At 33.6% G+C, this 25,502-nt stretch overlaps 2 protein-coding genes across 2 annotated transcripts in view; one reads left to right on the top strand and one right to left on the bottom strand.

The window, feature by feature from the left end:
• Nucleotides 1-229: 229 nt before the first annotated feature.
• Nucleotides 230-11,619, bottom strand: LOC124360810 (ubiquitin-fold modifier-conjugating enzyme 1). Its single transcript, XM_046814723.1, has 4 exons — nt 11,314-11,619; nt 5,482-5,613; nt 2,023-2,190; nt 230-338 (listed from the first exon to the last, which is right to left on the bottom strand). Exons 1-4 carry the CDS (start codon nt 11,431-11,433, stop codon nt 258-260), a joined length of 501 nt encoding a protein of 166 aa, XP_046670679.1. The 5' UTR covers nt 11,434-11,619; the 3' UTR covers nt 230-257.
• A 366-nt stretch (nt 11,620-11,985) lies between these two features.
• The window catches only part of LOC124360809 (D-2-hydroxyglutarate dehydrogenase, mitochondrial-like), a 31,339-nt gene continuing 17,822 nt past the window's right edge, over nt 11,986-25,502 (top strand). The window contains exons 1-6 of the mRNA XM_046814722.1: nt 11,986-12,171; nt 17,917-18,149; nt 18,404-18,601; nt 19,148-19,341; nt 20,035-20,203; nt 24,549-24,835. Of these exons, the coding sequence (XP_046670678.1) occupies nt 17,918-18,149; nt 18,404-18,601; nt 19,148-19,341; nt 20,035-20,203; nt 24,549-24,835 (1,080 nt within the window). The 5' untranslated portion in view covers nt 11,986-12,171; nt 17,917. The remainder of the gene's footprint in view (nt 12,172-17,916; nt 18,150-18,403; nt 18,602-19,147; nt 19,342-20,034; nt 20,204-24,548; nt 24,836-25,502) is intronic.

Genomic DNA, 25,502 nt, shown 5'->3' with positions numbered 1-25,502 from the left:
AAGTCTCTCCACAAATTTCTTGGCATAATACTGGAAAAAAAACATTACTTGTATCTAATTTCTAGTTGTCAAACATAAATACTTTAAAACATACCACCAGTAATTTGTATACAACTATTTAAATATTAAAAACACATTCTTTATCTGTCTGTCTTAATTTTTTAAATGTAAATTGTGTTTAAAAGACCTAGCGTAATGGGACACAGGCATTTGAAATAATAAAAACATGTTAATAAAATAGTTTATTTCCGTAACCCTTATTGTGTGCTCTTTTCTTTGTAAGTGACTATACCTTTCTCTATAAGGTCTGGAATCTCTACGGCAAGCCAAGGTCCCAGCTGCAAGCAAACAATATTCGCTATTACAAAAGTTTGAATCCAACAATTTAGTTATCGGCTAGTTATAAGTAAACAGTATAAAATAACACTGTAATTTACTGTAAGCAGAAAACATTTTATAGACAAACAAAAAACACACAGAGTGTCACTTTAAGTGAACGATAATACTTAAGTCAGTCAATGACTATCCGAAATAACAAAATATGACAATAATAAGGACTATTTAAAACGGAGGGTTGGGTGAAAGTTTCATGCCTCAAATAAAAACTAATAAAATGCTGACCAAAGTAATCTCATCCTCTACATAATCTTCTTTTACTGTTACATACAGTAGGACCTCAGATTTTCAGCATTCCGAAAATCCATCACCCATGTTTTTACAGTAGTACAGGAAGAGGCTGGTCCACTTAATGTAGAATTCAAATTCTGCTTTCATTTTAGTACAGAATAATCCCTTAAATTAAAAAAGCACTGATCTTGCCTCGGCTTCTTCCATATTTTAAATAAATTAAACTTTAATTATTTTTTAAATTATGAAGCGGAACAACACAGGTCACCTTAAAACCGAACTGGTAAAAACAGTACAACTTCACGTCAGTTGGCAAAACCAGTACAACTTCATGACAATTGGCAAAAACAGTACAACTTCACGTCAATTGGCAAAAACAGTACAACTTCACGTCACTTGGCAAAAACAGTACAACTTCACGTCAATTGGCAAAAAACAATCAATACAACTTTACATCAGTAGGCAAAAACAGTACAACTTCACATCAAGGTCTGAACATTTTCATCAAGCCCTTGACATTTGAACATTTGACTGATTTCTTTTTTAATTGTAAAATCATTTATTCACAAATGATGAATCATTCATGCACTGCTGTTACAAAATCCAAACATCTTGAAATTTTTTTTATAAAATAAAAAACAAATACTGTTAAAAATGAGCTGATTTCTATTACCTTTTCCTTGTAAATGGAAAATAATTTCAGTGTTTTATTCAAGTTTTGCCAGAACAAGATTTTTACATCTAGTTAACATTTTGGTCTTAATAAGCATTAAAATTGTGTACTTTCAAAGTCGTATAACACTTTTTATTTGTACACTATAAAACTCAATACAGTATAAATCCAATTATCTGAGTTCCAAATTATCCAAGTCCCTGAATTGAGGCTGTTTTTTATAATAACCTTCTAGGAAGCATGAACAAAATTAGGCTGGAGATACAAGGTCTATCTCTATGACCAGGGCATGGAATGCTGCAGAACCACACCATGTCTTTTGCATAGCTTTACTGTTTGTTGTTAGTTCGATCAATAATGTTACTGGGTTAGAACGAACCCTTCGATTGCCGCTGAGTAATAAGTTATATAATTGACTATACATATAACAATTTTTATAAATCGCAGAACAAATGATTACACTAACAGACAAAATTTCTATCCCTTCAACATACATTTTTTTCCATACTATGCATTTGGGAGGAAATGGACATTAAGTTTTAAAAGCATATAAAGCCATTTATATCTAGATCATTTTGAGAATCAGCACAGAAGAGGTATCTAATGCAGTCTACAATAACACATGCAGTATAGTTTCAAATAAAAATATCCAGTCAAAATAAATGATAACAGTAGTAGTAGTTCTTGGCCTACCCTATAAACTATATGACTTCAACGCTTACCCCTAGCGCCATGGCGTGAGCTATGCCAAATTTTGGTACATTCCTCGCCCACAGAGGCTTGAAGTGATCAGAGAGGCAGATCTTCCCGCCACGGTACATCTTGGCTGTCTTACCGTCGAGCTCTGGCAGAGCAATCTCCACTGCCGTAGCTGGGTATGTCACTGGGACCTAAGAAACAACACCACATACACCAATTATGGGGGTAATATAAACACAAACAACAGGTGTAACTTAGTGTAAAGATTTTTTTATAACAACGCATGACCACACGTGCCAATCGTACCCATGAGCTCTTGGACCACCACTGTTCATACACCGTACAGACTGGATTCACTGATAAAGCAACTAACCTCTTCTCACACTGAAGTTATAACTCGATACACAATACTTTTAACAGAGTTACATTTTTCTTCAATTCCATTTTGGGATTAGTATTTCTGACAAACAACATTTTATATTTTTGTTTGGCTTTAAATCTTATATTAAAGCAAGATCATGGTTTTGTAAATATTAAGAATTTACAAACCCATGATCTTGCCAGTTTTGATGTACGGGTCGGAAGTATGGGCACTCAAAGAAATCCCAAAAAAAGTTAATAACCTTTGAAAACAAAATACTAAGAAGAATTTTTGGACCAGTTCAAGAAGGAGACATATGGCGGATCAGGAAGAACAGAGAATTAAGAGAAATATACCAAGATCCCGATGTGATTGCACTGATCAGGAGTAAAAGAATGAGATAGATGGGCCATGTTGCCCGTAGGGGAGAAGATAAAATGATAAAGAAGGTGTGGCGAGGGGAACCAGAGGGAGTGAGGCCATTGGGCAGACCTAGGATGCGATGGAGAGATCAGGTGGAGAAGGATTTAAGAACAATTGGCGCTACACTGGAAGTGGCTCAAGATAGAGGAAGTTGGAGAGACATTGTTGGCGAGGTCAAAAATCATCTGGGTTTCGAGTGGCCACAGGAGTAAGAGTAAGTAAGTTAAATCTTATATTACAAGGTATGCTTTTTAAGTAAGTACCATTTTGATATATAAAAAAAATCAAGTGAACTTTTTGGAACAGTTTTATTTTGGTATGAAAGCACACACTTTTATCTATCTTACAACATAATTGCCATCAATATTAAGGCACTTAAACATATTTATAAACAAACTTTAGTATTCTGTTGTTATAGAAGATTGCCAGCTGATTTAACAGCGACCGAACACTGTCATTTTTACACTATTGCTGTCGGTGCAGTGCTGACCTTCCACTGCTTCTTCTGATGAAAAAACAAATTGTAACAAATTTGTGCTAAATTGGAGCTGTTAAGGGATTATCAAACTGTTCCTAGCAAAATGCTGTGATAAGATCTTGAATTTGTTTTGTCGCATGTGGACGGATATTGTCATACAACAAAACATATTTCTTGAACAAAATGATGGCATTCACACACATTTCTTGAAACTTGAGGAAACTCTTCTGATAACGACAAAATTGTGAAGTCTGTTCATTTTCACTTTATCATTAATTTTCTACACCAATTCATAGGTGGTCATTGAAGGTGTCATATGGAATTTCTCATCATGAACATTTTATTGACATTTTTTTAAAGTTCTTACACATTTAAATGCAATTCATCACTCATATTGTTTGTCTGTACACTTCACAATTCTATTGGTGAATTTCAATTGCTTTCACATCTTTAGCACCAAGAAAACAAATAAAGGGAAGTATCCCACAGTCGGCGGAATTCTCAATTGACAGGAGCATTTGAAATATGCTTAACCGATGTAAAAACGATTGATTTTTGCCATAATTGCGTCTACTGCTAGCTAACAGATGAAAATAGACAGTGCACAAGCATGGGGTACCAGACATAGTGCTGCAGCAATGGAATTTCAAAGCAGTACTTACTTAAAAATCAGGTCTCGTATAATACATTCAAGCTTTGCTAGACAAATGAAGGATATCTATTTTCAAAGTATTTCATGTCTTGTGCTCTTGAAGTTTTTGGACTGGTATCATAAGAAGGGCGATAAATATTTAGAGAACAGCGTCAAGTAAAATCAGCAACATGATTTTACATGATTCCAGAATCTTAATGTTAGTCAATGAAATTATGTCGCATGAATCACCAGTGTCAACAGGCAAAGTTATGGTGTTTAGGGATCTTGTTTGTGAAGTAATTTATACATCGTGCTCTCCTGACAACGTCAATGTGCAATGCAGAATAAGCAATGTAGCCTTCTGACATCTGGAGTTTTTTTTGTTGCATGGCAATGCCAGACATCCAAATATGATCAGATCTTTTGTATGGGAAGAGAGATACCACCCACTATACTATCCGGACTTGGTACCAAGCGATTTTCACTTGATACGTTCCTGAGGGAATTTCACTTCACCTCGGATGACTAGGTGAATAAGGAAACTAAAAACTAGCTATTCTGACAGGAGCCATACTGATATGACCTCGGCACTAAAAATTGTTGAAGTTTTGGCATGTGCAAACAAAAATGGAAACTATATAGACAAATATAAAAAGATCAACAAAGATATAATTTTTATTTAATTACTATATATTTATTTAATAACTAGATTCCCTATTCCTGGGTAAAAAAAAAATAAACAATAAGAGATTTCAGAAAAAACATTTAAGGTTTATTTATTATAAGAAATCGTACTTTATATTCTGACTAATCTTGTGTTTTAGTTATGAAATTCACCTATAGAAAGAAAATCTAAAAACAATCTTATTGTGTGTTATAATTAACTCAGAAGATATTCCGAGAGTAAAAGAACACAATTAAAATTTACACTGGGAATTTAAAAAAATATTACTTTATAACTTCAGTAAAAGAAAATTTGTTACTACATTTTTGTATAACATTATTTATACCACCAATCAACAAACAACATCTCAATACTAAAATTACGCTATAAAAGACTAAATAAATATAACAACTGTGATGAAAGAAATCTTATTGAATAAGCAAACCCAAAAGTTAGCCTAACTAAAAGTATGTACAAATTCAACACTTTTGTTACATGTAATCAATCGAATCTTTTACTTTTTTTAACTTGATTCTGAGTATTAAAAGAATAAATTAATGTTTAAAAAGAAAAATACGTTTATTGTTCACACACCCATACATACCAATGCGCATAATTAATGTATTGTTGCCTTGATAGGTTTATTATGAAAATAAAATATGAAGTTTAACTCTCTAGTGTCAGTGCCTCCCGTGATTAGAGAACCTGTATACCTCTGGAAAGTGCCAGGTCTCCTGTAGCAGGAGAACTCGTATTTCATTTATAATAGAATCGTGTCCAAATATTATTGGCTTATTATGTATTCAAAAGCTTCAAACAGTGTTTTTACCAATGTCTTGTGTTTTTTCTCAAAAACGCCTGGCACTCTTAATATGAAAAGATTTTTGACCTGTGGCACCAAAAGGGTTAATTTTATACTCACGTCAAACTCAATGTCGAACTCATATTTCAGTAAATTGTGAATGAACCAGCATTTCCCAAACCACCTGGTCCCTTCCTTGTTAGACTCTAACCGGAACCAGTCATTGTCAGCTGCCTTGTTGTTTTGTACATACTGAAACACAAAAAAATGTTTAAACAGGGATATAATGATACAGTGGAACAATCTAAAGAGGTTGAACATTATGTGTACACCGAAAAACCAAATCTCCAGCTCATCCAATCATTAAATAAACTGAAAACCTAATAAAGATTCTTGCTCAGTTGTTCAGTTATCACTGCAGTTATTTAACGACATACATACAAACTTTCCAAAGCCACGTACATAATAACTGTGAATCCTCTTATTGGTTTTCATCATTCCTGGTTTGATACTTAAAAGGTCACTAAGTACCTACCATTATCGTCACAGACCAATACAAAAGTTACCCAAGGTTCACACATTGGTGGGAGGGGGGAGGCAAAGTTTGGGTTTGAAATGCTCTTAAGTGTTCTGGTAATGATTATAACTAAGTAAGGGTTTAGATGTTGGGATGGATTTGAAGTCAGAGAGATTCCTACGTCACTACATCAGTAATACAGGTGGACTTTGCTTCTTTTGGAATCCCAGGTCAGGAATTTACCCACCCATCCCAAATGAGTGAATTTAAAGGAATCAGTATTAAGAGTACTAATACTTTCTAAAATTCCTTTGCTCTACTTTTTCAATCCTTTTTCCTCCATTTGTTCTATTCTATGTATAGTACATAGTAGAAACTACAGTAAAGATGAATAAAGTATCAATACATTTTTATAAAAATTATAACCATTCATTATTGGAAAATGTGTATATTCAGTGGAAGAATACATGTACACACTACAGAAAATAGAGATAAAGAAGAACCTAAATTATTTAAAAAAATTCAATTATGCCTACAAATTATGTGAACATGTATGTAGCATTCAACACTACGCATCTAAGTTAGTAAGTTGTTAAGTTAGTAAACGTAAATTGCCTAACCACATCAGCCACAGCTTGCTATGATAGGTGGCCTCCGTTGAATCAGAATGTACCGTTAACTTTTACTAGCAACTCTTACTAAGAGGTTTCTATCAATCTGCTGGCTGTTTAAAAAATAATGTTTTATAAAAATTAAATTGATTATGTTATACAAAAGTTTGCAAAGGCCTAACGAAAGCTAAGGACAGGGTACGATAAGCGGAACCGGTTTTTAATATCAAAGAATGTAATCATCAATACCTAATATTCGCATCTCAAATCCTAGACTATCAATCAATAAAAAAGTATCTATAGTCCGCAATAACCAACATGTTTTAAATTAAAATGTGAATTTAATATTTACAGTGATCAAACAAATTATTAAAACCAAAATTATAAAAACTGAAGACCCAGCCATATTTGCCCCTCTCACAGTTGCATATGTTTCTTTCCCGCAAATTTCACATAATGGGTTTTTCAGGACGAGTCCTACATGTTGAAGCCACGAAAAACATGTCTTATCATCTTTCAAAGCAATGTCTTGTAGTTTTCTAAAATTGACTGCCATTTTTAATAATCAAATGTTACTTATGTAAAATTGAAGTATTACCTTACGTGTCTTATTTGAAAGTGTTTACAGCTGTTGATATAGATTATTTAAGTTAATTGTTCAAGATAATTAGTTAGTATCGATTGATTATATCGATGGTTATGATTAAGTAATACAGTTTGCTAATTTCGATATAAAAAAACCAGGTCCGCTTATCGTACCCTACCCAAAGCTATTGAGGAGCTAGATAACGCATTGAGGACATCAAGTATCATTCTTTCTCATTAATATTTCTGTTGATTTTATTACTTTATACATAATTAATTATGTTATTAATTTCATATTTTGTAAATTTCTTAATAAATAGTTAGATAGCCTAAGTTTGAAAACCACTAGAACTGCAAACAGTTAGTTCAACTTTTTATCTTATTTCTTACCTTCTTGAATCAAACTATATAGGCTATGAACTTATGTTATAAGGTGATGATCACAAATAAGTACCCTATGAATTTAAATATTCTGTAACACCTTTTTCTTGCACAGTTTTTTTGTTACTGCGCTGTGCTTTACATGATCGATGTTGTAATTGCAAGTCAACCTAATAAATAAATAAAATAAATATAAAATAAATATATGTTTATTGCCATCTTACAAAAATGCATCAGCAAAGTCAAATATACACCTAAGTGGTATAGTCTGGAGGCAATATTATTAATTATAAATATTATTAAACATATAAACACTTTTACCAAAAGTTGCCAAGAATTTCTCTCTTCCACCTATCTTCATACATAATAAATAATACAATTTCATAAATGACACAACGGAATAAACTAAGGTACTAAACAACATCCTGATCAATCCCTATTACAAACTATTTAAAATGGACTGTAAAATTGTAAATAAAACTATAACCTATAATATTAGCACCTATCTAGAAAGTTTAAAACATTAAAATATTATACAATTAAAAATATTACAATGTTATATAATTAAAACATTAAAATATTATACAATTAAAACATCAAAATACATAAATAAATAAATAACAAATATTTATTGTCATTTTTCAAAGAGCATTGACAAATAAGTTGTGTATATGTACATCTCAAGAGTCAAAAACAATATCCTATCAGTACCCAAATTATTACATGTAGATATGTTCCTTAATTTTAACATGTTTAGACATATTCCAATCCTATAAAGTATATATATATATATTTTTTTTTTACAAAACATGAAACAAAGTATAGTAAATAAGAAGAAAGAAATAAGAATAAACAGGAAGAAATGGAAAACTAGAAATTTACTTCATGAATACTAAAAAACTCAGTCAGATCATAAAAAGGATTCCTCAGTAACCAAGTATACAATTTAGCTTTGAAAATGTTTGTTGGATACTTATCAACTACATTTCTTAATTTGTTATAAATCTTTTGAGAAGTTAAAATGTGACTCTGCTGTGTTTTGCTTAACCTACAGTGTTCTATTGCAATGTTGTTTTTATTTCTGGTATTGTAGCTATGTATGTTGCTGCCAAAAGTGAGAGCTGGAATACTTTTCAGGATGTATGAAACCGAGTCAAAAATATACAAATTAATAACAGTTTGCAGCTCTAGTTCAATAAAAAGTGGTTTGCAATGGTCCAATGGATTTGCTTTAGTCATTATTCTAATCACCTTCTTTTGCAGGATGAGAATGTCATTAATTCTAGTGCTATTGCCCCATATTACAAGACCGTATCTAATTATAGATTGGAAAAAGGCATAGTAGGCAGATTTTACATAGCTTTCAGGCACACAATTCATTATTCGTTTAAGAAGAAAAATTACTCTTGATAATCTTTTGGAAATATATTCAATATGAGAGGTCCATGTTAAGTTATTGTCAATAAATAGTCCTAGAAATTTAACACAAGAAAAGAAATCATTGGTTATGTCGGATGGAGGGATTTGCCTTAAGCTGAATAAAATGTTTTGGGTTTTGGATTCATTCAATAAAAAACCATTTGACCTGAACCACAATGAGGCTTCGGTAAATGTTTTATTTACAAGGTCTTGTAGTGTGTTAAAGTTTGTGTGAACATTTAAGAAAGTTGTATCATCTGCGTATAATAAAGATTTTGCCTTTATAGCACTAGGGAGGTCATTTATATGAATTAAGAATAGAAGGGGACCTAATACTGACCCTTGGGGTACTCCATTCTCAATCACTAATTCATTGGACCATTCCCCATTTAAAAACACTTTTTGTTTGCGGTTTGTTAAATAATCTTTAAGGAACTTGGCTGAAATACCAGTAATACCATAATAGTTTAGTTTTGAGATTAGCTCATCATGTTCAATGCAGTCAAAAGCCTTGCTCAGGTCGCAGAGAGTTACCTGAACAAAGGCCTTATTCTCAAAAGTATTTAGGATTTCCCTAATTAGTGCATCAACTGCATCAATTGTACATTTTCCTCTTCTAAATGCGAATTGTGTTGAATTTAGATAGTTGTTACTTTCCAGATAAGCAATGAGTTGATCATGTACTATAATTTCTATAATTTTAGATAGTACCGGAACAATTGATATAGGGCGATATCTGTCAGTAAGATTTCTAGACCCTTTCTTAAAAATTGGGCACAGTCTTGACAACTTCAATTCATCAGGAAAAAATCCATCTCTCATGCATTTATTTATACATATAGTTAAAGGGTTTAAAATTGTATGATACATTTTCTTAATCATATTGTTAGATAAATTAAAAATATCCTTGCTATCTGAATTTTTAAGTCTTTTTACTGCTTTGGTAACATCAACAATTGAGACCTCTGTAAAAGTGAAATAATTTTTTACAATTTTGTAATTTTTAACTAAGCTTGAACTATCAATATTAGGCTTCTTAATACCGTCCTTTATTTGCTTTACTGAATTGACAAAAAAGTTGTTAAACTGATCTGGGGTGATATTTATGTCTGGTTGAGACGATGAGCTGTTTATATTTTCTTTAATCAAGTTCCAAGCAGCCTTACATTTATTATTGCTATTTTCTATTTTTGCTGCATTATGTGCTAGTTTTGCGTCTTCAATGGACTTCTTATAAACTCTCTTCAGATCAGTGTAATTAGCATGAATCCTGTCACAGACAGAATTCTTCACCAGTTTGTCTAGAAATAAAAGTCTTTCTTTCATTTGGGTCAATTCTCCTGTGCTCCTGTGTACCATTCATTCTTTCTTTGGATTTTTTCAACTGTGGATTGTTGCTTTTTTAATGTGGAAAAAAATGTCAATTTATTAATTATAACTGAAAAGAATGCTTGGAAAAATTGTTGGGCACACAATGCTTTTTCGTTGTTAAGTGAATTATCCCAATCGTGTGACGACAAACTGTTAATCAGATCAGCCATTGATGACTTCGAAAAACTAATTACAAAGGGCATGTTTTGTTCTTTATTTTCTTTAATGTTTTCAGATACTTTTGAAAAGGTGTGTTTTTGAATATTTAAAATTAGACCATTATGGTCTGAAAAGGGAAAATCAAAGATTTTACATGAGATAACTTGTTCTGGGCAATTTAAAAAAATGTTGTCAAGACAATGGTTTCCCCGGGTTGGTTTTTTATTCAGGCAAAAATAATTATGTTGTCTTAAAATATTTAAAAATTCCTTTGTCGTTCTTTTGCAAGAGGTTATGTCAAAACTGGCATTTATGTCTCCCCCCACAACTACTGAACAGCCACGATATGAGGAAATAAAAGTTAGAAATCTCTCTAGGGTCTCCAAGAACACATTGGGGTCACCAGCAGGTGAGTGATAAATAGAGGCTGCTATAACTTTAATACTATCCACAGCAGCCACAGTGGTTTGGGTGACAACCATCATCGAACTGTCTAAAAATCTTACTTTCAATAAAACTTAAAAATGACAGTGCTCACGTTGCTGTAGTTGCTCATCATTTTCACCAATTTTCCTATTGTCCTCCTTAACATAACTAGTCTAGCTATTTCACGTCAAAATTAGGCTAAACAGTCCTGAGGTAACTAGTAGGTTAACATCGGTTTTGAGTTACAACATGGACTGCACACTATAAATGGTAAAATAATATTTTTTGGGTGCCTGGTTTCAAACTATTATGTTTTGATATCCCTGGAGAAACATAAAAAAAACATAAGTAAGTAGGGAAAAACATAACTGAGAAAAAATTACAATAAACTATCCTAACCTACAACTATTACTAGGCCTATCATGCCTAGGCTAACTTCCTTCCTTGATACATTAACTATCTAAACTACATATCTTTATTTACCTGAATTAGAGCTTGATATTCTTCTTTTAACCTTTGAGGCCATAAATCCTTATCCCGTGGTCCAGCTTTAGTTTTCAGAAGAGGAATTGAGCTTAGCGTCTTTTTTGATGTCTCATCCATTTTAATGAAACTTATTTATTAACTTAAAATGTATTTACATTTAAATACTTTGACACACTCAAAGTCTAACCCTAACATAAACCTAATTGAATGAAGTTAAATGGTAACAGCTGGAAATTTTCTAACTTCTATCCTCTTATGTCACAACACAACAAAACAACATGTGGGTTGTGGGTGCTGGGTGACGTGTAGCCCATTGCCAACTGGATAACATTTTCAGTCACGGGCGTCTGAATATTACAGAAGTTATCTAAACCCAGTGATAATATTTACAGTTTTCAGCTTCGTAACTCTCACAAACTTGGATTACTATGTTTAAATGAAATATTATTGTTTTATTAAGAACGTCTAAAATATCTATAATTAGAGCATATATTTATTTTAATCTTCTATTATTTTCATATATTTATCTTTTTAGGCTACTACTACTTGGAAAGAACTGTCAGTGAATCCGTCACTGCCTCTTACACATAATCAGCTGTCTGTCAGCTGACCTGACTGCACAGCTGTTGGTGGTAGTGACTTTTATTCATGTTTAATTCCAGGTTTATTAAAGTGCGTGCTTTATCAGTTTGTTTTGTACTTTGGTCTTACGGTTTACAGTACATCCCTACCCTAATCACTAGAAAGGAAAGTGGGTAGTTGTTTTTAGTGTGTCCATTAACAAATATGTTTGTAATTTTTCTCTATCAGAGTGGAATGTGAAATATACTGTCACCACTTTAACAATATATTAAGGTAGGCTGAAGATAATTCTGAGTAAATAGCTCCAGCTTCAAAATTTGTTAGAATAACCTAGCAATGTTAAGCTTTTAAGAGTTCTTGAATATTTATTAAACTTAAAAAAATATATTGTTTTCCTGTCTGCTAGAGTACCTATGGAGATTCTCACACAATGTAAAATGTTCTATTTTATTTTTTACATACAATAAACGATCTAATAGCCGGAAAAGTTAGACTTTAATAAGCGACCTACACTCATTATTTGGTTGTTTTTATCGATTGTTTCCCTGATCTTTTATATCAAAGAATGTAGTCATCGATACCTAATATTTGCAGGGTAGGGTACGATAAGCGGACCCGGTTTTTTATATCGAAGAATGTAATCATCGATACGTAATATTCACATCAAAAATCCTAGACTATCAATCGATATAAAGTATCTATAGTTCTCAATAGCAATAATATGGGTATTTATTTACAATACCGTGACCATGAAAAATGGACTTTTTTTCATGGGTTGGGCATTTATAGCCAAATATTATTATCACAGGTGCACATAAACTGGGGGGAAAGTATATTATTGTATTATATTGATGCCTTTCGGGCATTATTGCGTTAAGGATGGAAAAATAACCGACAAAATTTTGTCGAACAACACTTGGAGGGTTAAGGATCAGGGGCATCACGTGATCTGGGATTCGACTTTTGCAAGCTCGAGTTGGGTAGGGTCCAATAAGAAGCGGACCTGGTTTTTTATATCGAAATTGGCAAACGATATTACTTAATCATAACCATCGATATAATCAATCGATACTGATTAATTATTTTTAACAATTCACTCAAATAATCTATATGAACAGCTGTAAACACTTTCAAATAATACAATTAAGGTAATATTTTAAATTTCACATAAGTAACATTGTGTATTAAAAATGGCTGTCAATCTTAGGAAGCTTCACGAAATTGCTTTAAAAGACGATAAAACATGTTTTTTATGGCTTCAGAATGTTGGGTTAGTACCTAAGAATCCATTATGTGATATTTGTGGAAAGGTAACAAATGTAACTGTCAGAGGAGCTAACATGGTCGTCTTCAGATGCAAAAAAGAAGGTAATGGTGGACACAACTTTAGTAAAAACGTTTTCGTTCTGTTTCATTTAGTTAAAGTTATGAGTTTCCATGATTTTGGTTATGTTAATTTATTATTTGTTACATCATTAAATTCACATTTTAATTTAAAACATATGATTGTTATTACTTTTATATCGATTGATAGTCTATGATTCGATATGCGAATATTAGGTATCGATGATTATATTCTTCGATATAAAAAACCGGGTCCGCTTATTGGACCCTACCCATTAAATTTTTTTTTCTAAAAGAGCAAGCACTGCGCAGCGGGCAGGCATCGTTGACAGGATTAACGTACTAGTCAGCATCATTTCAGTAAAATTGCCAGAGGTACTGTCAAAAACAGAGTTTTCAGAGGATTTCAAAAAATCGTAACTCCTTTGATTTTCGTTGCCGACGAATTTTTTCTTCACTATTGTTTTCAGGAAAAATTGTAGTTTTCAGGAAAAAAAATGAACATACCTTTCCATGGTCACGTTATTGTAAATTGATACCATAATATGTTTTAAATTAAAATATGAATCTAATATTCACAAAGATCAAACAAATTATTATAACCAAAATTAGAAAAACTGAAGCCGACCATATTTGCTCCTCTCACAGTTCCAGTTGTTTCTTTCCCACAAATTTCACATAATGGGTTTTTCCGCAGGAGTCCAACATGTTGCAGTCATGAAAAACATGTCTTATCATCTTTCAAAGCAATGTTGTGTAGTTTTCTAAAATTGAGTCATTTGTAATAATCAAATGTTAGGCCTACTTATATAAAATTGAAATATTACATTAAGAGTATTATTTTAGAGTGTTTACAGCTATTGATATAGATTATTTAATTAATCGTTCAAAATAATTAATCAGTATCAATGATGATGTAATTTTATGGTTATGATTAAGTAATATCGTTTGCCAATTTCTATATAAAAAACCGGGTCCGCTTATCGTACCCTACCCAGTAGAATACTTATGGAGATTCTCACACAATGTAAAATGTTCTATTTGGGTAGGCTACGATAAGCGGACCCGGTTTTTTAGGCCTATATCGAAGAATGTAATCATCGATACCTAATATTCCCATCTCAAATCCTAGACTATCAATCAATATCATGGTATCTATAGCCTAGTTCTCAATAACAATCATATGTTTTAAATTAAAGTATGAATTTAATATTTACAGTGATCAAACAAATTATTATAACCAGAATTAGGAAAACTGAAGACGACCATATTTGCTCCTCTCACAGTTGCAATTGTTTCTTTCCCACAAATTTCACATAATGGGTTTTTCAGTGAGTCCAACATGTTGAAGCCACGAAAAACAAGCCTTATCATCTTTCAAAAGCAAATGTCGTGTAGTTTTCTAAAATTGACTGCTATTTTTAATAATCAAATGTTACTTATGTAAAATTGAAATATGACCTTTATGTGTATTATTTGAAAGTTTCTACAGCTGTTGATATATATTATTTAAGTTAATTGCTTGAAATTGGTCCGCTTATTGTACTCTACTCTTCTATTTTATTTTTTACATACAATAAACAATCTAATAACCGGAAGAGACTTTAATAAGCGGCCTACACTCATTATTTGGTTGTTATTATCGATTGTTTCTATCAAATTAATAATTAAATATTACAATTTATTTAACTTAACATACACCTTAAACGTATTGATAAATTATAATAATGTCTAACCTACACAATAAACAATGTAATATCTATTTTTTGGAGACTGAAAATGGCGTTGAGTTTGAGATTGAAAGTTCTTGGCCAGCAGTCATAGAAGTTGAGGAGTGAAAAACTGGCAGACTGTCTATCAGACTATCTTTGTAATTGTTTGTACCGCAGAAAAGCGCACCTGTCGGGTAAGAATCCTTTCCTACATTTCACAAAAGCGGTTGCTCACAGCTATCCGGGCAAGCTGTTAGTGTTGTAAAGTATCTCCAACATGTGGTCCTGGTTAAAGTTTGGTTTGGTTATTTGTAATGCTAACTAATTGAGTTATTTTCGTTGTTGTAATGTGTCATTCATGTTGTTAAAGCATAATAATTCTTGTTGTACGAATTATTTATAATATCGAAGTTGGGTAATACACCGAATCGTTCGATAATGACGATTGAATAACAAATGTAGACCGCTTATTACAGTCTCACTGCTAGAAGTGTGAGAGAAGTTGTAGTTAAGTAAATAATGGCCTACAGTGATCTCTAGGCCTAGCTCTACACATTATACGTTAAGCTTTTTTTGCAAAATTAATAACCTAATAAGAGAGTAATGGTTACCACAGAGAATGACAACCGTTATGACAAGTGGCTATAATAAACAGTAAGAAGAACATTTGTTGAGACTCTGAAAACTAAGAATCCTCAACATAAAAGTAAAAATTCTATTTACAAGGTAATTTACATGAGTCTTCCACCCCAACCCAGGCTCAATATCAAATGGAGGTATAGCTTAACCCCTAATTTTTTAATTTGACCATATTTTTCTGAAACATTTTTCTATGTCTATGTCATTAAAAATGTTTCTTTGGATCAACCTACTTAGGGAGGAGGAGGATTGAAAACCCCATCAAATGAACATGTCAAAGGGGTGTATAAGTACTTGGACTAGTTCCACTAAATATGAACATGAACAATTATGTAAGCATAAAAGAGGTAAATTAAAAGTCTTTATGGGACTTCGGCCTTAAAAGCCCACATCAGGGGGAGGCTACTTTATGGACCCCTGTTTTTAAAATTAGCTAGGCCTAGTTAGATTTTGACCAAATCGCTTCTAAAACATGTGTTTCAATGTCCAAAATAGACAAACAGGAAAAATTCCACAGTAATTTTCCATCCCCCATTACTCTTTGACAAGAGTTTCTCCAACTCTCCCTCCTCTTCAAGTAAGATGGGGATGAAAATTTTTTGTATGAGTTTTTTTAAACACAGATATTAAAAGCGTTTCAGAAAAAAAATATTGGTCAAATCAGACAACTTTACATAAATCTGAGGTAACCTGTCAAAGAGGATCCTTTGAGCGTACTCACTTTTAATTATCTATTCTGTGCATTGTACATTCCCATTTTAATGGAACTAGTACAGAGTACGTTAAACCCCACACCTCTGAACATATCATTTGGCAAGATTTTCTGACCCTCCAAAGTAATTTGGAAGGATACAAAATTTGCATGTTTTTGTAGAAAATAAACATTAAAACCCATTTTTAGTCAGAATCAGACAACTTTAAAAATGGATGATTATTGTATTCCCACACTAGGGGGATTCATTGGATAAAGGTAATGTTGCATATTTTTCTATCATAGGGCATAGAAAACCATCTGCAAAATTTCAAAAAATTTTCCAATTTTGGATCATGGAAAATACGCTTACCCTCGGAGCCTGTAGATCACAGATCTTCCTATTGTACGAGGGTCCTATCATACATGAGTTTTTTTTTTACATTCGAATCTTGATTTGTTGCTACTTTCATACCTCCTGGAACATAATAAGAGCTAATATTAATTATAGTTTGTGTTCAAACAAACAAAATATTGAAAAAACCAGAGCTAGTAGCTTGCTAATAACGATATATGTATGTAGATATCCATTAACTTACATATCTATCACATCCAATATCTAGACGTCATGTGTGCTCCAAAATCTAAGAAAACTTTCTGAAGCATGCATTATAATACATATTGTGTATAGAGATTTTATAGCAGTATTGGCATAAAAAGAGTGGGAGTGTGCAAACACTGAGCTAAAACAGAATGGGAGAATTATATCTTTTCCCATCGTCTTGCTTCAAATAAGAACAAAAATCTCAAGTTATTATAAACCAACAGTGCTCACAGTCTGTATAAATCGACCTGCATATATCAGTTGGAATTAAATTTTACAATTTTTAGAAGTGTGTAATTAACACGTTGACGATGATGTGTACAACCATCGGATACATGTGATCTTTCACAACTGCCATCATGCAACCCAATCGGATACATACCGGGCTTTCGTAAAGCACGTCGTGCACCCGATGGGGGTACTTGTTGCTATACATTTCCTTATTGTATTTTTAATTGTTTGCTTGTTTTTTATAATTTGTTAAATTTGATCCAGTGCTTAAATAAATATCTCAGACTATCGTGTACCCCCCGTCGGGACGCACAATTGCTTAATTTTTAAGATAAATTAATTGTTTAGGTACTCCTTGGGATACACATTAGAGAAACATTGAAAAACACATTAAAATCATTGTCTTTGTGCAAAACTGTGAAGCCTACATACTGCTCTCGATCATGCTTTGACATTTAACCCAAAAATAGGTATTACGGATTTTTGCCATTATTATTTAAAAATTGGACGGCAAATAAAAAGTCAGGAAATAAGGCGTCGGATTACATATTAAGTTGAATTGATTTTTTTCTCCTGGATCTTTTTACTCTTCAAATTTATCAAGAAGCAACATGAAAGCAAGCTCTATTAACAGACAACCGTTATCTTAAACCCTGTATTTAATGAAAACCAGTAGGAATTTACTTGTACAGGAAACTCCTAATCATTGGAGGAAGGGGGATTTGAAAGACAAACCTTTAAATATACATCTATGATCTGGTAGAAGACTCGTACAAAGGATAAATACTATGTTTCAGGATGTCATTGTTCAAGGCCAGCCTAGGGGTGGGCTTCCACTGGTCCTGCAGAGCTCTACAGAAGCCAAAGATAAAATTAACTAAGGATGTCTACCCGGTCAAGAGAGGCAACTTCGCAGTGCTAAACGACTCTCATGTTCAACAGTTTGAGAGCATCCTGGGCAAGGAACGAGTGCTCACAGACCCTGACGAATTGGATAGCTACAATGTGGACTGGATTAAAATGGTTCGAGGTATGATAGATCAATTTTCACTAGATTGATCTGCAATTATTTGACAAGAGATATACTGTTTAAATGGTATATGTCTGAAGACTGCAGCACAAAATTGATGAAACCCAAGATAGCAGTGGATATGTCTGACATATTTAAGGACTGCAGTCAATATAACTGACCATGTATCCTCAGGGAAGATACATATAACCTATGGTACCTGTTTTTTTGTCTTTTATGAGGTTATATTCTCCACATCTCTAATGTTTTCATAGGCTACAGCAGTGTGGTGTTGAAGCCTAAGACAACAGAAGAAGTATCTGCCATACTCAAGGTCTGCAATCAGCATAAATTGGCCGTGTGTCCTCAAGGAGGCAACACAGGGCTGGTGGGAGGCAGTGTTCCCGTCTTCGATGAGGTCATCCTCTCCACATCTCTGATGAATCAAATCATCAAGATAAATGATATTCCTGGTGAGATAATATACATCATAGTTCCAAAATATCGTAGTTCCTCAATAAATACAGTAGTTATTTTAAGTAATTTTAATATCTCACTTGACCTTGTCAAGTATTTAATTAAGAGAACTAATTTTGAATTAAATTAGTTTCAAACAGTAAATTATGAACCGAAAAAATAATTTACCAATGTGGTGGTGTGGTGTTTATAATTTGTTAGTTTATCAACCTTCTTTTGTATTAGCTTTACTTTAGTAGGCCAAGTTATTTATGTATTAGCTTAATTGACATAACCGTATTTTTTTATTAGATAAATACCTTCCTTTTGTGTGTGACGTTATCTTTAAACAAAAAATCTGCTCATTAATATGGTTTACCTAAAGTAAGCATGGTTTAGATGGATTTTTTTTCAATTTTTCTGTTCAGTCAGGAACATTACCAGTTTTTTTCATTCCTCCATATCATCACAGTCTTTCAGCTCTTATGAGCTTTCTAAAAGTCCTGATTTGCAGATACGGGATATACAAGCATTCCTCATCACTTGGAAGCGTATGTTCACAGGCAGTATAGTGTGTCAGGCAGGCTGTGTTCTGGAGGCCTTGGACACTGCCTTGGCAGAGCATGGCCTGATGATGCCTCTGGACCTTGGAGCCAAGGGAAGTTGTCACATAGGTGGAAATATCGCTACCAATGCAGGAGGTCTGAGGCTTCTACGTTACGGAAGCCTCCAAGCTAACACGTTGGGCCTTGTGGCAGTAAGTCAGATTGTTCTTCTACATTGTTTGTATTTTTTTACCACAGTTCACTGCCCAACGCCTTGTTTCTACATTATTTTCCCTCAGTTACGTTATTCTTCTTTGTCCACCTTCAGTCACTCACCTATTATTTGTAATCTCTTTTCATCCCAGCCAGTTGTTTTAACCTCTTTCCCAACTCATCTTACTACAACTCTTTCCTGTTGCCAAACATCCATTCTGACTTTTTAGAATATATTTAAATAAAATAAATTAATAAACTTGGTACATTTAGAAGTGTGCCCTTAAGGGTGTTTCAAATGTTTTAAGCTATTTTTAGTGCCGCAAAAATATATTTTGAAAAAAATTATAATTAGTGACCAATTGTTTTAATAGATTTACAGACTTCTGAATTCCAACAGTTAATGTAGGTGCAAAAGTTAATAGGTTTACAATTTATTCTAAAGAACCATTTTTTCCCCATTTTGGAATATGTGCTCCTGCTTTTGTCACAGATTGGATGTATATTCTGGAATTACTCTCTCTAATTTTTATTGCATACAATAAGGAATGTGACATTGCATGCAAGATATAACTGTTATTGGATATTTCGCTTGTTTTAAGGTCCTATTGTTAGGGGCCTTAGGGTTGTTTTGAAGACTTGGACTCTCTGCTGCTGTGTTGGCAGTGGTAACTGCTCTGATTGTGCTTTAGGTGAAGGCTGATGGAGAGGTGCTGGACTGTATGAACACCCTCAAGAAGGACAACACAGGATACCATCTGAAGCACCTGTTTATTGGCTCTGAAGGAACCTTAGGGATCGTCACTGAAGTTGCAATCCAGTGTCCGCCAAAACCTCAGTCCGTGAGCTTGGCATTATTAGGTAATTGTGTTTTACATCTCGTAGTAAAAATTGTCTAAGATGAGTCCGACTTAAAAATTTCAAAAAACTAAGTTTTGTCAATGTTTTTAATACTATGTACAAGTTAGTGTTTTATGTTCTGTGCAAAATTTCATGAATCATTCATAGAAGCATAGGTTAGGAATATATTTTATTCAATTCACAAGTATTGACTACCTTTATTAATAATTACTATCTAAGAAAATAATTTAATACTGCCATTTTAATTGGATTCTAATTCAACATTTAATCTTCTTCATTACCTGTAATTTCATGGCCTCACAGAAAAAATGTACAATATTGAATTGTTTGATTTTAAGTAATGAAGCCATACATTCAAAAAGCAAAGCATAACCAAAATTGCTGGTATCTTACATATTCCAGAAGAAAATTCATTTCACCACATCTTTCCAATTCCAATCTTATTGATCCATTGTGATTGAACTACTTTATTGTAGGTTGTGCTTGTTGGTTGGGTAGATCAGATCTTAACTGAAGAGGTCTCAGCTAGCCGCTGAAGTCAGTATTTTCACTGATCTGATTTTCCTATTATCCTTGGTACTTATTTATTGACATTTAAAAGTCTAATTAATGACCGGAAAAAACAGGGTTCAACGATTTTTATTTCTAATGTATTTGTGTAGAATATTAGTTCTAGTAGTATATTCGTAATAGTTTTAGATTTGTTTTATAGCGTTCAAATTAGTTTCAGTATGATTAAATGGTTTAAAAGGATAACAGCATTTCGGACATTTTCCATCGTTATAGGTTATATAATAGATATAACACAACATTTCGAGGATTGGAATCTATCCTCTCCGTCAGGTGGGGGAGGTATTAACCCTTTCAGTGCCAGGGTCTTTATTTTTTTGCCATGCATAGAGTGCCAGGGTATTTTTTCATATGTGTATGTTAGAAGTGCCGGGCCTAATTATCATATTTTGTAGCGTTTTAGTCAAATAATGATATTTTAGTTATTTCTTGACCAAATCACTCCAAATTTGGTTTATATTGTTGACGATAATATACTGTTTCATAAAATATAATATTAGGCTAGATAAAAAACTAAAAAATAATAACTTTTGAAAAAACTCACCTTTAGAAATTTTTTTTTTTCGAATTTTCCAACTTTGGTCTGAAAAACTCCTCACAAAAAAAATCTCAGAACAGTTGTAAATCACTTTATATCAAAGTCTATCTATTTGTGAACAATTAAAAAAAACACACACTCAATTTGATTCGTAAACATAGAAATTATAATTATTTTTTTAAAAGTCTCCGTTTCATAAGTTTTTTTGGTTTTCACAATCACTGAGCCACTATGTAAACAATTTTTTTTCTGTAGCAACCAAAAATATTTTTTTCAGCTGGTTGTGATATTTATTGTTACTTTAGAGAAGAATAATATCTAATATATATATTTTCAGGTCTATGTACAGTATATACAAAAGTTTCAAAACTGCAAGCTTTAGCAGGAGTGCAACGGGTAGCACAAAGGGTGCACCCCCTTTTTACATTTTTTACAAATAAAAGTACTTTTTTTCCTTTTGCCACCAACTTGCGTACTGGCTTTACTGCATATACAACAGTTTTTTTCTTTTTTTTGAGGTAGTTTTTCAAAAAAAGACTCTGGGGTCAGTGTGCTTGCGTCACCACCACCACCACCTTGGGCCGTTCTTGGAGTTTCAGGAGGTGTGAAATTTCTCCCTTCCTTCTGTAGAAGCCAATCTTTCGATAACTCTTCAACTAATTTTACAGTAAATAAAATTCTGGTCAATGGTTTATCGGTATTCAACTTGTATAAAATATATGCATTTAAAATAATACGGTTGAAAATACTGAAGGTAACTTTTTTCCAGTACTTTATTGACTTACGGTCATCCATATAGGAACATAACATTTGGTCATTGCCATCTACACCTCCCATGAATGCATTGTAGTTCCTGATTATGTTTGGTTTATTGCTAATAACTAATGTTGTGCCGCGCCTCTTGGTTTTTTGAGTTTGTCCTGCTTTGTCATCTGTAGACAATAGAATCACTTGTTTTTTTTGCGACTGCTTTTCTCTAAACCCAACCATCAGCATATGATCTTTCCTCTTATATTTAGTTTTTCCTACTTCAAATTTTAGCAGTAAATCTTTTGGTATTCCTTTTCGGTTGGAACGAACAGTTCCTGTTAGGGCTGTACATTTTGTATATAAATACTTTGCAAGTTTGAGTGAGGTGAAAAAATTGTCTATAAATATGTGATAGCCCTTGTTCAATAAATTTCCCATTTCCAACAATTTCACCACAACATAATAACCTAAACCTTTCTCCATAATAGTGTCTTTGTCACTTCCTTTCGATCCTCTGTAAACAAAAAAATTGTAGCAATAGTGTGTCATTGCGTCACAAAGCATCCAAAGTTTAATACCCCATCTGTGGTGTTTTTTCGGCATGTATTGTCTAAGTTGTGTGTGAGCCTTAGAAGCAATGATGCTTTCATCAATAGAAATATTTTTATCAGGGGTAAAATAATGTTTGAATAAACGGTTTACATGGTCAACTAAGGGGTCGAATCTAGCACAAGGATTGTAATTTGGTTGGCCAGGTTTAGCGAGATTAGTTGTGTCAACCATATGGAAAAACTGTAAAATTGCCTGAAATCTGTTTCGTTTGAACATCCTTGAAAAATATGGTATGTATTGCGAAGAGCTTGTCCACCAGTAACTATAAATTGTTGGTTGTTTCTTTAGGCCCATATTTATCAAAACAGCAATGAAAGCCTGAATTTCCAATAAGCTAACGGGTTTCCAGTTTTTGGCACGACTGTGGGGTTTTAGGGACTGTTGATGGTAGGCTAAAAAATTTTTTGCATATTGATTTGTGTATTTTACAAAAATATCTAACAATCCTACAGTGAAAAATAATTGCCAGTATGTCATGGGAGAAGAGTTTCTTGGGGGTGCATGTTTGATCCCAGGAACCTCTCCGAAGGCAAATGGCTTTTGGAATCCTTGGTCATTTATTTCATCGACATCTACCCACCCAGAACCATCCTCTGAGTCACTTTCAGAACTGGATTGATCAGTTGGTACATTCCTAGGTCTTTTCCTAGGTCTTCCCCTAGGCCTAGATTGTGGTGGAGTAGGACTAGGCCTAGGATCAGCCTCATCATCGCTAGATGACGACACAGGGGGTCGGGTAAAGCGGCTAAGTGTTAGTCTAGGATTACCTAATACGGTGTGGGAAGGGCCGGGTTGATCAAATGAATCTTCAGGGACATAGTCCGGGTCAACATCAGTGTCATCAGCAAAAATATCACTGCTGTTATCGTCACTCTCAATGTTTTCAACATCAGACACGAAATCATCACTTATATAATCCTCTTCAAGAAGTTGCCTAACTGTCCCTTCACTTACTGGCGATTTCGGTGTTTCTCTGTTCATTTTCAAGTGAAAAAATAAACAATTACAAACAAATTAACTAATGAAAACACGTCTAAGTAAAATAAACGCAAACTGACAACAAACATAACCATGAAAACCAACTGAGGTATTAGACGCACCAGTGCTGTCAGCTGTCTGCTTCTCTTCACAGCACAGACGTTCAGATGTAATTACCGATATAACATTCGATATATCGAATAAAATCGATATGTCCTCATTGTAAAACAGATGTTCCGCTTTACAACAAGGAAAAGTATAACCTGATTGGTTGATACACAAGGCAAGAAAAAAACCTAAAACGAGACGTCCGTATATACGGACGTTGGCACTTTATGCACAAACGGCCGGCGTCCGTATATACGGACGTTGGCACTCTATGCACAAATTGCTGACGTCCGTATATACGGACGTTGGCACTTAAAGGGTTAATACATACAAAAAATAAGCGGCCCGCCTTTACCTCTTCCCCCTCCTGACTATCGCCTTCCTGTCCTATTGTTTGAGACGACACTATGTGGTGCCAGTGAAAGGGGGACTTGCATCCTGTGCAGTGACAACGCCTGGACTGGGCTCCAAGCAGCTTTTCGGTATGTTTGAACCCTTTTCTTTCCCTTATTTCTGTTAGTTTTTTTTTCTTAATCCTCTCCCACCTGACAAAGAGGATAGATTCCAATCCTCGAAATGTTGTGTTGTAACTTTTATAACCTATAACGATGGCAAATGTCCGAAAACCTGTTATCCTTTAAAACCTTCCATCGTCAATAACAGAATTTAAATAAAGAATAAATGGTTTAGTAAATATTTATCCTGAAGCTAATGTAACAGTATGGTTTGATGGTATGCATAATTAGATGTTTTGTTGTGTTTGTTGTTAAGATGTGTTCTTTGATGCAGGGGTGGTGGATTTTGAACATGCTCTGCGCACATTTCGGCTGGCGCGCACTATGTTGTCTGAAATTCTCTCATCATGCGAGCTTATGGACGATAATTGCGTTGGTCCTGTGGTCGATACACTGGGGGTACGCAATCCACTGGCCAACCACCCGTTCTACGTACTTATCGAAGTTTCAGGCTCTAACGCCTCTCACGATGAGGAGAAACTCAATGCTTTCCTGGAGAGTGCGATGGGTGAGGGCATTGTTTCTGACGGAACGTACACTAATGAGCCGTCCAGAATGCAGGTATCTTTATTGCAATCACACAATTTTCATTATTGCTTTTAATTACTTGTATTTATTGAGTTTCGTCAATAATATATACAATGAATTATTAAATAATTGTATAGATTCATAGTAACTTGTTAAAGTTTATAAATAATTTGTCATGTTGTCTAATATCTATATTACAGCATGAAAGGAATTGTTGCATAATAAGACAGGCCAATTTTTAGTAACCATGTGTTGGGGGCTGTAAAAAGGTTTTACATAAACTTTTATTTAAACTAACACCATAAAAATATTGTGTGTTCAAAACATCGATAGCATGTTTATGTCTCCATTAAGTAATGGTTAAAATTATGTTATTCAGTTAAGCTTAAAACATTCTTTAAGCAACAGAACCGCATTTATGAATAATGTTCATTTACAACCAAAGCTAATCCTCCAGGAAACTAGAAAGATAAATTTCACACCTGAAACAGTGTATTCCAAATAGTCTCATTAGACTGGCAAATTAGAATTGCCGACAAAGTGTATTCCAAACCATTTCATAAGTCTGAGAAGAGAGAGTTGTCGGCAAAGGCAGTGTTTTATATTAGCTCCATACATAGATTACAATAAGACCAATAGATAGAACATCGGATGCTCGCAGGTGAAGCCACTGCGGAGCGGCTAATACTCAACAATATGG

This window comes from Homalodisca vitripennis, chromosome 4 (assembly GCF_021130785.1).
Source record: "Homalodisca vitripennis isolate AUS2020 chromosome 4, UT_GWSS_2.1, whole genome shotgun sequence".
In the NCBI taxonomy this organism is placed as follows: Eukaryota; Metazoa; Arthropoda; class Insecta; order Hemiptera; family Cicadellidae; genus Homalodisca; species Homalodisca vitripennis.
The sequence above is the reverse complement of the archived record's forward strand: the minus strand, read 5'-3'. Positions and strand labels throughout refer to the sequence as shown.

What these genes read in the sequence shown, in the direction of transcription:
- LOC124360810 (XM_046814723.1), bottom strand. Translation starts at nt 11,433, where the DNA reads ATGGATGAGACATCAAAAAAGACGCTAAGCTCAATTCCTCTTCTGAAA. An exon ending in AATATCAAGCTCTAATTCAG is followed by an intron (nt 5,614 to 11,313) that starts GTAAATAAAGAT and finishes TTTGTGTTTCAG; the next exon opens with TATGTACAAAACAACAAGGC. An exon ending in AGTTCGACATTGAGTTTGAC is followed by an intron (nt 2,191 to 5,481) that starts GTGAGTATAAAA and finishes GTTGTTTCTTAG; the next exon opens with GTCCCAGTGACATACCCAGC.